General features: G+C 50.0%; 1 protein-coding gene across 2 annotated transcripts in view; it reads right to left on the reverse strand.

Moving 5' to 3' along the window:
* Positions 1-2,324: 2,324 nt before the first annotated feature.
* Positions 2,325-12,303, reverse strand: part of ABCC1 (ATP binding cassette subfamily C member 1) — a 138,083-nt gene continuing 128,104 nt past the window's right edge. For both annotated transcript variants that reach the window (XM_053672155.1, XM_053672154.1), the window contains 5 exons: positions 11,117-11,263; positions 7,012-7,170; positions 6,108-6,274; positions 4,616-4,810; positions 2,325-4,022 (listed from right to left, as the gene is read on the reverse strand). In XM_053672155.1, coding sequence (XP_053528130.1) covers positions 3,914-4,022; positions 4,616-4,810; positions 6,108-6,274; positions 7,012-7,170; positions 11,117-11,263 — 777 coding nt within the window. In that variant the 3' untranslated portion in view covers positions 2,325-3,913. The remainder of the gene's footprint in view (positions 4,023-4,615; positions 4,811-6,107; positions 6,275-7,011; positions 7,171-11,116; positions 11,264-12,303) is intronic.

The following is a 12,303-nucleotide window of genomic DNA, read 5'->3' on the forward strand; positions in this document are numbered from 1 at the left end:
CCCTTTCAGTTAAACACCAGGTCTCTGATAAAGACAGAACTTTCTAGAACTCCATCAGAAGAGAAGGGCTCCCATAACTGAGCCGAGGGAATTTGTGCCTTCTCTCCAGCCCAGTGCAGAGCATGCAGGACAAGACAAATGCCAAATGCCTGACTAAATGAATGAAAGGATGCATAGATGGTCAAAAACATGAGCGAATGGCATCACTACATTTGAAGGTGCCCTGAGGGCGGGACATGGTGCTGGGTGCTTTCCCCAGATCTGGATGCTTTCATCCTCACAACTACCCGGCCAGGTGAATGTGATGGTCTCAGTCATACCAGTGAGGAAGCTGCACCTCCTGACGGTCAAGTTCTACAGCCCCAGTGACCAAGGCCTGGCACAGAGGGCTCAGTCCTGGACTAGAAAGTGCAGTCACTGAGCACATGCTATGTGCCTTTGCTCCCAAGTGGGGATTCCACAGAGAATAAACAGATTCATGCCCCCCTCTCACAAAGCTGCCATCGTCAAATAGAGAGTGGAGCAAGCAAAGCTGACATCTGGGGCAGAGGGAGGCCCTGAGGTAGGACTGTGCCTCACACATTAGAAGAACAGCAGAAAGGTGTGTGTGGCCGGATTGGCTGAGTGGTGGCCAGTGGGGCCAGCTGAGGGCAGAGGTCGCAGGAAGCCAGGTTGTGCAGGGACCGAGGCCGGGCTAACAGCTGCCCCAAGATGGGGACCACGGGAGGACTGTGATGTATGCTTTCACGGCATCACTACGGCTGCTGGGTGAACAGACTGAGTGTGGGGGGAGGGGCTAGCCAGCGGCAGAGGCAGGAGACCACTGAGCTGGCTGTCGTAGGCACCGAAGAGCCAGCCGATGCAGTCTGGCCCCGAGAATCCCTTCCCACGAGAAGGCTGTGCGAAGCGCTGAGCCCAGGGCCCGGCATCTAGTTGCACAAAGCTTAACCCACCATGTCCACGGTACTACAGCACATGCAAAGGTCCCCACCCAATTCAACCTCAGTGCCTATAGCTCCACCCTCTTCAGGGTTAATGATGCGCCCCGCATCTTTTCACAAAGCAGACTGAACTTGAACCCAGCCCCAGGATTTCTCCCAAGTACTCAGCTGAACTACATTACACACCCTCAGGCCCACACCAGGTCACTCACTACTAAGGACCTGGGATATTAATAATGAGGGTCAGCGCTGAGGCGGAAATATACCTCTCAGTAAAAATTGACTCCACGTGGCCACCCAAGTACTGCTCACTAATGGCAGTAACCTCACCAGCTTTTTCCCCTTCCTCCACCCCCTCACCTTCACACTCCGATCCCTAATGCAAGGCAACAACCCCCGACCTGGGACAGCCGTGCTGGAGGGAATATGGCACTAGGATGCTCCATCTGTACATGAACTTGGTGCATGGTTTTGGGGTTCAGCAGAAATGGCATGCTCCCCCCAGTACAGGCACTTCTTACTATCCAGATTCACCCAGTTCAAACTGAGAAACCCAACACCCCAGTCTCACTACCTTACTATCCAAAATTAAGAAACCACATGAATTGTTCTTGCTTATGCACCCCTACGTTTCCCAGCTTCCTCTGTGGTTTGCCATGGCCAATAGGCTACTAGCGGAACTGACTTCACTTCAGGTGTAAGACACCTGACAGTGGGAACAAGTCGTCCCCACGTTCCCTTCCTCTGACGTGGTGCAACGCCCTGGAGAGGCATTGTCATAAGGCCAGAAGAGTCTGGGCCTCTCAGTCACCGCAGGGAAGGCGGGGACCCCACAGAGGCACCCGACCTGACCCTCATCGAGAAGTGCACGAGCAAGAAATAAAACCCCTGCATTCAATTCCCAAGAGTTGATAGCTACAGCTCGGCCTAGCCTAGACTAATGCAAAGGGCAATTTCAGCCACATGACTTTTGCTTTGCCAGCATCTTAGAACCTGACCTGGGCCACCGGTGTCACACAGTCACATCATCTTCACCATAGCCTCATCATGCAGGTATACTCAGCTCCATCTTACAGATGAGGCAACTGAGGCACAGTGACTAAGTGACCAGCCCAGGGTCACACAGCCAGAAAATGACAAGGGCAGGACTCAAGCCAGGTCCGTCTGACCCCAGAACCCAGGCTTTCTCCACCAGGCCATGCTGACTCCCCACTAAACCCTACCCCGTCCTTAACCCCTAGTTCTCCTTTCTGACAAGAGCTCCCACTAGTGATGACACATCTGCCCCAAGGAAAAGACGGAGGCAGACAGGGGTGTCCGTGCTGCCTCCCGGAGGAGGTGGCGGAAGCCTGTGCTAATGCCCCAAAGAAAATGGAATCATCATTTAGAAAGAAATAAAATATTTTTTACTGCAAATTCCTTGTAAATATTCTCCTTTCCAGTGTAAGTCATTACAAAAAGATTCCCAAGAAAAACTTGGTTTATCTAATGTGAAAGAATGGTATAACTTACAAAAAATAAATATATATTTCCACCGAAAGGAAGAAAGATGCTTCTCTGCGTTTGAAGTCAGCGACGTCATTCGTAGCAAGTCTGACTCTTGGGGCTCAGGGACCTCTCCCTGCTTTTGGGGTCTTCCTTTGGTGTCCAGCTGTGAGGCCTGAAGCACAGGCCTTGAAGGTCTTCACTCCTGCCTGCTTCCAGGAACACAAAGACCGACTCAACTGTCAGAGGCTGGGCCAGCCTGGCTACTCCCTGCGAGCGCTCTCTCCTGCTCGATACTTCCTCCTAAGAAACTGAAGTCGAGTTTTTTTCCCCAGGAGCAATACTTTAAAATAAAGAAAATGAAAAAAACATCACTGATATTCATGAATGAGTTCTTTTCTTGTCCTGGAAGACACTCAATAACTAGATGTCAAGTTCTCCACACTGCCACCTTCGAGAGCTGAGCAGAGGCCACAGGTGAGAAACTGAAATCTATAAACAGGGAGAAGACTCAGCAGAGCTCTTTCTGGTACCAACTGGTCATGCTTGGAAGTGCCCAGTGCTCTCAACTTTCAATGCCTCACACTCATGAGCAGACCTCTTTCAGGTGCCTAGAGGTAAACCCATCCTAGCAATGGGTAAGAAGAGGCAGGAGGTTAAAGCAAAGACAAGACTGAAGTGGGTGAGGAGTTGAGCAACCAATCTGGCAAGTCGGCACTGAGGGAGGATCCCCCAGCCCTGGAATTCCAGGTCCAGGCCCCGGTCAGTGAGAGTCCAGCGGAGTCCGGTCAGTGAGGAGTGTGTGGGTGGTGAGGCTGCCCCTGGTCTTTGAAGCAGGTCTCCGTGCGGGCAGTGCTGGGACGTTGGTTCCCAGTGTCCAAGTGCCAGGAAGGCCAGAGGGTTGGTCAGAGGAGTGTCCATGGCCCTCAGGACACCGCCCAAGGAAGAGGATGATCTTCACCAGGTCCCTCACCTTGGAGCTGCTGACCCAAGGAAACGAAGCATTCTGGGCGGACTAGACGAAGATGGCAGAGGTGCCAGGACAGCAGCTGGAGGCCGAGTACTTAGAATTCCAGACTTTGGCTGTAGAGATTTGAGGCAGTTGGCTGGATTTGGTCACTAGCATACCTCACACAACCAATTCTCCAGAAGTCTGGCTGCCAGAGCTTCCCTGCAGAGCACCAAGAGCAAGAGCAAACATTCCCAGGGTGTGAGAACATGTGTGCATCTCGTAGGGTAACAGAGGCAAGGGTGTGCGTGTTTTTGGTGGCGGTACCTCTGTATCTCTCCTGTTTGTTCACAGCCAGTTCCAGGCAGTGGACCAGATGGTGGCTGCTTTGTGAGTGTGTTGACTTTGATTTGGGGGGTTGGTTTCTTTTCTTTTTGGTTTCAGTATATGGGAGGCATACGTTCCCAAGGAGACCGACTCATCCTGGACACTGGCACGTGGGTTCTGCAGGTCAAACCAGATGCACCAGCTCCAGGGCTCACACCAAGCCAGCATCTTTGGCCATGCTGTAGAATAACCCTCTCTGCTGCAGGAGGTCGGAGGGGGTGCCGCACTCCTGGATTTCTCCTTTGTCCAGGACGATCACCCTGCAAGGGGAGGAGATGCAGACATGAGTGGTAGCAAAGGGATTGGCATCTCATGTCCCCAAGAGTCCCCCTAGGCAAGTCCCTGCTTTGGGCCAGTCCCCTAGCACCTTCTGCCAGGACTGTTGCAGTAGCTCTCCAGCTGGTTACCCATTCTCAATCCCTACTTCTAGTCAACATCGAAGTCCCGCGATGCTATACATGGCACTCCCCATCACCTTCTCTATTTCCTTCTCAGCACAATTTGCTTTTATCTGTTGCTGTGTTTATCATTTGTCTCCGCACCCAGCCCCCAACTAATCTGTAAGGTCCCTTAGGTAGGTTCCTTACCCGACAACTTCCTGCTGAGTCCCCAGTATTTGGAAGAGGGCCAGCTTTGTGGCAGGCACTTCCATACATGTTGAGTGAATAAGTAATTGAGCGGTATCAAAAATACCTGTTAGTACCAGGGATAAGGAGAGGTTTCCTGGGACTGTCACTAGGCATAAGGATAGTGTTGAATGAATGAATGAGTGAATGAATGAATGAATGAGTGGGTGAGTGAGTGAATGAGGTCAACACTGATGCCTGGAGGCCTTCTGTGCCAGGGGCTTCACCTTGTGTAGTCCATGATGGTATTGAGACGGTGAGCGATGGTGAGAACAGTACAATCGTCGAACTGCGTCCGGATGGTGGACTGAATGAGGTCATCTGTTTCTAGGTCCACAGCTGCTGTAGCCTCATCCAACACAAGGATCTTTGTCTTCCTCAGCAGGGCCCGAGCCAAGCAAACAAGCTGGCGCTGCCCAACACTTGGCCAGGAGAAAAAGACCAGAAGACAGTGTCAAAACCACCCCTGACCCTGAGCCCTGGGCTGAGCTGGGAGAAGGGAGAAGAGACACTTGGCGTTCCTCAGACCAGAAGAGTACTAGGGGGGGACCCAAAAAAACCCCGGAATTATCTTCTGGAGGGTGGGTCCCTTGTAGTACAGGTTTCCCCCGCTAGGTGTGTATTCTAGGAACCCATCTGTGTCAGTGTGCCAGCTGGCATTGCTGTGAGAGGCTGTGTTTGGCTTCAGTGAACTTTTTTGATGACTCTTTCAACAGGTTTGCCCATTTCATGATGGGTGATTTGAGAGCACACCTGCCCACACCGCACTGAGTGTTCAGCAGTTTTTGACCAAAAATGGCCTGACACCCATGCCCCACCTTCCCTATTCACCAGATCTCAACAGAGTAACTTTTTTCATTTCCCCAGACAAAAAAAAATCCTCAAAGGGAAACATTTTACAGATGTGAAAGAGGTGAAACAAAAAATGGCAGAAGAACTAAAAGGCATCAAAACTGACGAATTCAGAAACTGTTCTGAGCAATGAAAAAACATCTCGAGAGGTATGTTGCATCAAATGGAGAGTACTTTGAAGGTGGCTGAAGTTGAAACATGTAAGAATAAACACAGTTTTTTAATAAATAAACTCCAGGGGTTTTTTTGGTCTCCCCTGGTAGGTCCACTCCCACACCCAAGCCTATGGCAGACACCACTAACCGATCAGAATGTTCTGACTGGTAAGTGGGCTCAGAATCATTCTCAGACACAGGGTCAGAGCAATATCCCAAACACTTGGCCAGTTCAGCTTGGATAGTGTGACGGACAGCAAAAGGGGCCCGTATCCAGGCCCTCACCTCGGAGCCTGGACTCGACCACGTGCCTGGCTTTGGCCAGTGGGGTGCTGGCAAGCATAAGGCCGGCAGAAATGGACAAGGAATGCATGCCAGGGTTTTCACACTCGTGCACCTCGGCTGTCACCATGACAACAAGCCTGGGCGGGTCTGCTGGAGGAGGAGAGACACGTGGAGCAGGCCATAACTGCCCCACTGGAGGGCAACGAGATCAGCCTCAGCAGCGGACCCCCGTGCTGCATGAGCCCAGCCATGAAACCTGACTGAAACCCACTTTACAGACTCAAACTGAGGCTCCAAGAAACAAAACGCTCATCTGTGGCCGAGCTGGGACTCACACCTGGATCTGACACAGATGCACAAGGACAGATTCTTCAAACAACCTGGCTGAGGTGAAGCTGAGGCGACCCCGCCCTGCCCCCCAACCTACCTCAGGTTCTCCCCGCCCTCCGAGCACTCGTGGTTCAGCTTATCAGGAAGCGCTGACACGAAGTTCTTCAGGTGAGCCAGCTCCAGCGACGTCCAGACTTCTTCGTCCGAGTACTGGCCGAATGGGTCCAGGTTCATGCGCAGAGAACCCGAAAACAGAACGGGGTCCTGTTCGGAGAGAAGACAGCAGATGGCCCGGGAGGCTCACATCAAGCTGGACAGGGACGGGGCACAGGGGACACACACAGCAAGCTCTTGCCAGATTGTTCAAGATGGGGCTCCAGAGTTCCTCAGAATCACTATTTCTGGAGATATTAATAATTTGAAAAAGCTGGAAAATTCTGGGTTAAGTAAAATAAAATAGATTCCTTTTTTTTTTGGGCAAGACTTCCTGGAGCCTTCAATATGCAGATGTGCCAGGAACCCTCCAGAAAGGAGGTACAATATGGGTAATTCTTAATAGTAAAGTACTGTGGACTCCTCTCTCCACCCCCTGTCCAAAAAAAAAAAAAATCTTAGAAGAAATTTTAGGGAAAATAACACTAACAGGCAACATATTAGGGAATCGCCACCTTTGGAAACCAGTCTAAAAAATTCTCCTTTCTCATTTAGCTCTTGGAAGGGTCAGAGATTCCTGTCCTGACTGAGAGCCGGCAAAGAAGCCAGCATCTCAGTGGGTCCTGTTAGCTGCTCAGGGCACGGCCTGCTGGGGGGCAGACGTGAAGGAATGGTCCCTGGTGGATTCCACTGCTATTTATATGCGAAGAGGAGATTTAGTGGAGAAGAAACAGGGTCATTTCAATAAAACTAATAAAGTGGGAACCATTTCTATTTGTCCACTGAAGACACACATCTACTGCCTTCGGTGGGACCCGGCGCAGCCCTGCGGCCTCACGCAGACCCACCTGGGGGATGATGGTGATCCTGAAGCGCAGGTCGTGCAGGCCGATCTTGGCGATGTTGACCTTGTCGATGATAATCTCTCCCTCGGCAGACTCGTTGATGCGAAACAAGCCCAGGGTCAGGGATGACTTCCCAGCTCCTGTCCGCCCCACGATGCCAACCTGCGGGACGGGAAGGGCCCAGCGTGAGGTGGGAATGCCACTTTCTGGGGGCCACCTCCTGGCCCAGAGTGCCCTCACTGCAGGTTCGGCCCCAGAGCACCGGGCCACTCGACTCGACTCCCGCCACACCCCTCTCACCACTTCCTGGAGACGTGCCTGTAGGGGCTGTTCGGCCAAAAGTCAAGAAGGACTCTCTTCACTTTGCTCTTCACATAAGTTAAAATTTTAATTAGCTCTTTTTGTAAGTGACTAGAGACCTCCAAAGATCTAGGCATCAGGCAGGAGGGATTTTAAATAAGGCCCTATTATTTTCAACTCAAGATAATATTAAGTAATAGGTATTCCCCTCACACTGTTTTTTTCAGTTCTTTGATGGTGAGTTTCCCCATCCTGAGCAGCTGAAATAGCTCAAAGATTCCAGGAGATCCCCCTGCACACCCCCTGCTCTCCATCCCAGCTGCGTGAGCATACAGGGGTTACGGATGGGATCTGCTCTCCACTGGCCCCCCCTGCAGGGAACTGGGCTCCCATGTAATGGTCCTGATTAATGTTCCTGACATTCAAATACAGCTCCCCTTCCACCTGGGCTCTGAGAAGTGGGCCTTCTCTCCCCACTGACAGCAGCGTCACAGAGCAGAGTCTCATGGTACGACAGAAGCCATAAAGCCTCAGTGAGGACACCACCCACCTGTTCTTCCCCTCATTGTAAGTTAGAGAATTATCTCATGGGATCAGAACATTCTGAGCCTGGGAGAAGGGGCAGTTTAACAATTCCATATGTTCAGAGATGAAAGCAGCTCTGTCCCTTAGAAAACGGCCAGGAAGAACTGTGGTCTAATAATTCCTCAGGAAAGTCTACGGGGCTCTGGGGAAGGAGGTCTTCCAGGAGCATCTTGAGACCAAGAATAATGTTCCAAATTTTGACAATCTCACATGTCCCTTGAGTCATCCCTAGCAGTGATGGTGCCACCTTTCTATCCTAGAGATCCCAAACTCAAGGCCGACAGGGTCCAGGTAGGCACCTGAATGGAGTGGAGGGCGGGGACAAGGTGAACAAGGAGACTCAGGTCTTGTTTAGCAAGAGCCAGGTGGACAGATTTTTGGTCAAGATGGTGACATAGGTAAACACAGCTTGCCTCCTCCCACAACCACATCAATATTACAACTTATTTACAGAACAACCATCACTCAGAACTGGCAGGAATCGAGTTGAATAGAAGTCTGACCATTACAGAATTAAAGAAACCACATCCATCCAGACTGGAGGGGCAGAGATGCCAAACAGGCTAGTCCCACATACATGTGTGGTGAATAAAAATTTGGGAGGGATGTCTTGAGAGCGAGGATTCCCAGACCCACACCAGATCACCAAACCCGCCCAGGGTGCCAGTCCTAGGAAGGTAAGTCCCCATAGCTTCTGGCTGTAATAACCAACAAGGATGGAGTCAGTAGAAGAAACCACTGGAATCCCAGCAGTTTCTCTTTGAGAACCCGCATACAAACTTAACTTGGACTCACTCCCTCTGAGCTCCAGCACCAGGGCAGCAGCTTGAAAGGCACCAGTGGCAGACAGGGAGAAACTGAAGTGTCTGGCATCAAGGCAAGAGCTAGGGGAGACCTTTCTCCCAGACAGAAAGGCAGGCAGAGCCACAGAGCTGGCAGGTGGGGGCCATATCTGAGATTCCATCAATCAGGCTGACACAGTCTGCCCCACCAGAGAGAGATCCCCTGAGGCTCTATCCCAACCAACTTACAGCTGTTAACAGCAGCTTTTCCATATGAATGGCTGGTCTTGGCTTATGCTTCACAGCTTCCTAATTCCTTTCAAGCAAGCAACAGCTGACCTCAGTGAGCCCTCAGCCCCTGTACCTCTTGCTAAGTAGCCCAGGCCCAGCACTAAGAGCAACCAGCCTAAATTCACAGCTTGGCTTTGCCTGGGAATCTCCGGGCCCACACAAGTAGCAGCCATCTCAGGTTGCTTTATAACTCAGGAAGGGTGGATGAAGGCAGAGCACAGGTGGGGGCTGACCTTGGCCTGCACCACCCAGGAAACCCCAGGACACATGTACCCAGTGGACAGCTACAGACCACATCGGAGCATCACCGCCCAGCCCCTGCACAGCTGATCCACCTCAGAGGATTGAGGCTGGTGGTCGGTCAACAGAGCCAGTCCTTGCAACTTACTGGCCTGGGTAAACCCCTCCCACTGACCTGCCAACAGCAATCGAGGCTCAACTACAAGAGGAGGATATACTCAGCCCACAAGAAGGGTGCACTCGAGTTCCCAGCTTGGGTGATAGGGGAGGCTGTGCCACTGGACCCTATAGAACACCTACGTTAGGCCACACTACCAAGACATGGAATCACAGCAGCTCTACCTAACACACAGAAACAAATACAGGGAGGCTGCAAAGTGAGGAGACAAAGAAACATGGCCCAAATAAAAGAACAGATCAAAACTCCAGAAAAAGAAATAAACAAAATGGAGACAAGCAATCTATCAGATGCAGAGTTTAAAACACTGGTTATAAGGATGCTAAATGAACTTAGGATCTCAACAGCACAAAAAAGATCCAGTCAGAAATTAAGACAACACTAACTGAAATAAAAATCAATTTACAAGGAAACAACAGTATAGTGAATGAAGCTGAGAATCAAATCAATGATTTGGAATATAAGGAAGCAAAAAACAACCAATTAGAACAACAAGAAAAAAGAATTTAAAAAAATGAGGATAGTATAAGCAGCCCCTGGGACAACTTCAAGAGGTCCAACATTTACAATGTAGGGGTGCCAGAAGGACAAAAGAAAGAAATTAGAACTCTATTTGAAAAAACCATGAAAGAACATTTTCCTCATTTGGTAAAGAAAATACACACGCAAGTCTAGGAATCACGGAGAATCCCAAAGAAGATGGAACCAGAGAGGCCCAGTCCAAGACACATCACAATTAAAACACTAAAGGTTAAAGATAAAGAAAGACTCTTAAAAGCAGCAAGAAAAAAGCAGAGCGTTACCTACAAAGGAGTTCCTATCAGACTGTCAGTTGATTTCTCAAAAGAAACTTTGCAAGCAAGAAGGGACTGGGAAGAAATATTCAAAGTCATGAAAAGCAGGGACCTACAGCCACCCAGCAAAACTACCATTTAGAATTGAAAAGGCACATAAACAGCTTCCCAGACAAGAAAAAACTAAATGAGTTCATCATCACCAAACCATTATTATATGAAATGTTAAAGGAACTTATTTAACAAAAAGATCAAAAATGGCAATAAATACATTCTTGTCAACAATTCAATCTAAAAAAACTAAGCAAAGAACAGAGATAGAATCATGGATATAGAGAGTGTCTTGATGGTTGCCGGATGGGAGGGGAGTGCAGAGGAATGGGTGAGGAGATTAAGAAGTAAAAATGGGTAGTTACAGAATAGCCCTGGGGATGTAAGCACAGTATAGGAAATGGAGTAGCCAAAGAACTCATACGCATGACCCACAGTCATGAACAATGGTGTGGGGACTGCCTGAGGGATGGGGGGGATTGCTGGGTGGAGGTGGGCAAAAGGGGGGAAGTTGGGAGAACTGTAATAGCATAATCAATTAAAAAAAAAAAGAGTCAGGTGGGGAGTATGAGCCCAGTGTTGCTAGACACGATCTTTCAAGAAAAGCAGAAGATAGATTTTTTTTATTGAGAAAAGCTCAAGATTTTTCAATATTTGCAACTTATTCAGATTTTTTCCAAAACCTATCTGTGGGCCACATTTGGCTCTCAGGCTACCAGTACAGAACCGCGTCAGACACTGTCTGAGGGGCTTTTCCTTCCACAAGCCCCTCCAAAAGAAGGCACATGGTGTGGCTCTGATGGACTGGGGGAGTGACGGCTGGTTTCATCTGCCTGGTCATAACCTGCGTCCAACTGTGAACGGGTGGGAGAACCGTGCACACCCACCTTCTCCCCTCCATTGATGGTGATGTTGATGTGCTTGAGAACCATGTCCAGGTCCTCTCGGTAACGCAGGCTGTAGTCCCGGAATTCCACTTCTCCCACCTGGGGCCAGGTGCTCGACGGAGCCATCTCCTCGATTCTCCAGGGAGCCTGCAATGGGCGGCAGGAGGGCAGGAGAGGGGGATCAATAAGGAATCCGAGGTCCATCTCAGGGGCCCCAAGGCTCTGTGTGAGCTGGACTCCATGACCCCTCTGACCTTACCTCCCTCTTGTTCACTCTGCTCCCCACAGTGACTTCAGGGTGATTCCTCCAGGCCTTTGCCCTTGCAGCTTCCTCTGCCTGGAATGCTCTTTCCCAAGTGTGCGCCCCCACATCCTGCAGATCTGCGGTCAGTTCGGACCGCCCTCCTAGCCCTGCACCCATCTTTCTCTCCCCCGCCCCACTCTCCGGACCACCTACCGCTCCTCTCCCCTGCTTCCTTCTCCTTAGGGCCCCTGCTGTTGTTAAGTGCGCATCTGTTTATTCTGTCACCCGTGCCCCCCAGAATATCCACTCTGTGAGGACAGAGTCTTTTATTGTTTGTTCATTGTTACATCCCCGGGCCCAGAGCATAGAGTAGGCGATCAATAAATATTTATACACTGAATCAAAGCAGCCTTCTCCGAACAGACCCGAGGTTGACCGACTGCCTTCTAGGTCTGGAGTACAACAACGAGAGTGGCAGCTGACACTTCAACATCAATCGATCGCATTACCTCATTTAATCCTCACTAGCAGCCTGTAAGTGGGGTCCTTTCATCACCCATTTACACAGGAAGGAACAGAGACACGGAATATAGGGCAATAACTTGCCCTGGGGTCACACAGCCCCTCTTTCTGAAACCTTTCTCAGTCCATTTCAGCGCTTCCTGTGATTTACAAGTGGACACGCTCCAGGCCAGCCTCGGGGCCATCACGGGGGAAAGAAAGGAGTGGAGAGAACAAAGGAGAACTTCATCCTTTCTCCCTTGTAATATTCTTACATTAATTTTTTTACAATAGGCATATTTCCCTTTTATAATTTATGCGTGTAAATTATAGCATGTCCCTTTGGACATGCTGTAAAACACAGGAGGGACTGGAGAGAAGTAGATGGGACTTTGCCAGTATAAATATCTTTTATACATAACATACCATATATAAACAATAA

Source organism: Artibeus jamaicensis, unplaced genomic scaffold (genome assembly GCF_021234435.1).
Source record: "Artibeus jamaicensis isolate MK-2021 breed Jamaican fruit bat unplaced genomic scaffold, CSHL_Jam_final contig_729, whole genome shotgun sequence".
NCBI lineage: Eukaryota > Metazoa > Chordata > Mammalia > Chiroptera > Phyllostomidae > Artibeus > Artibeus jamaicensis.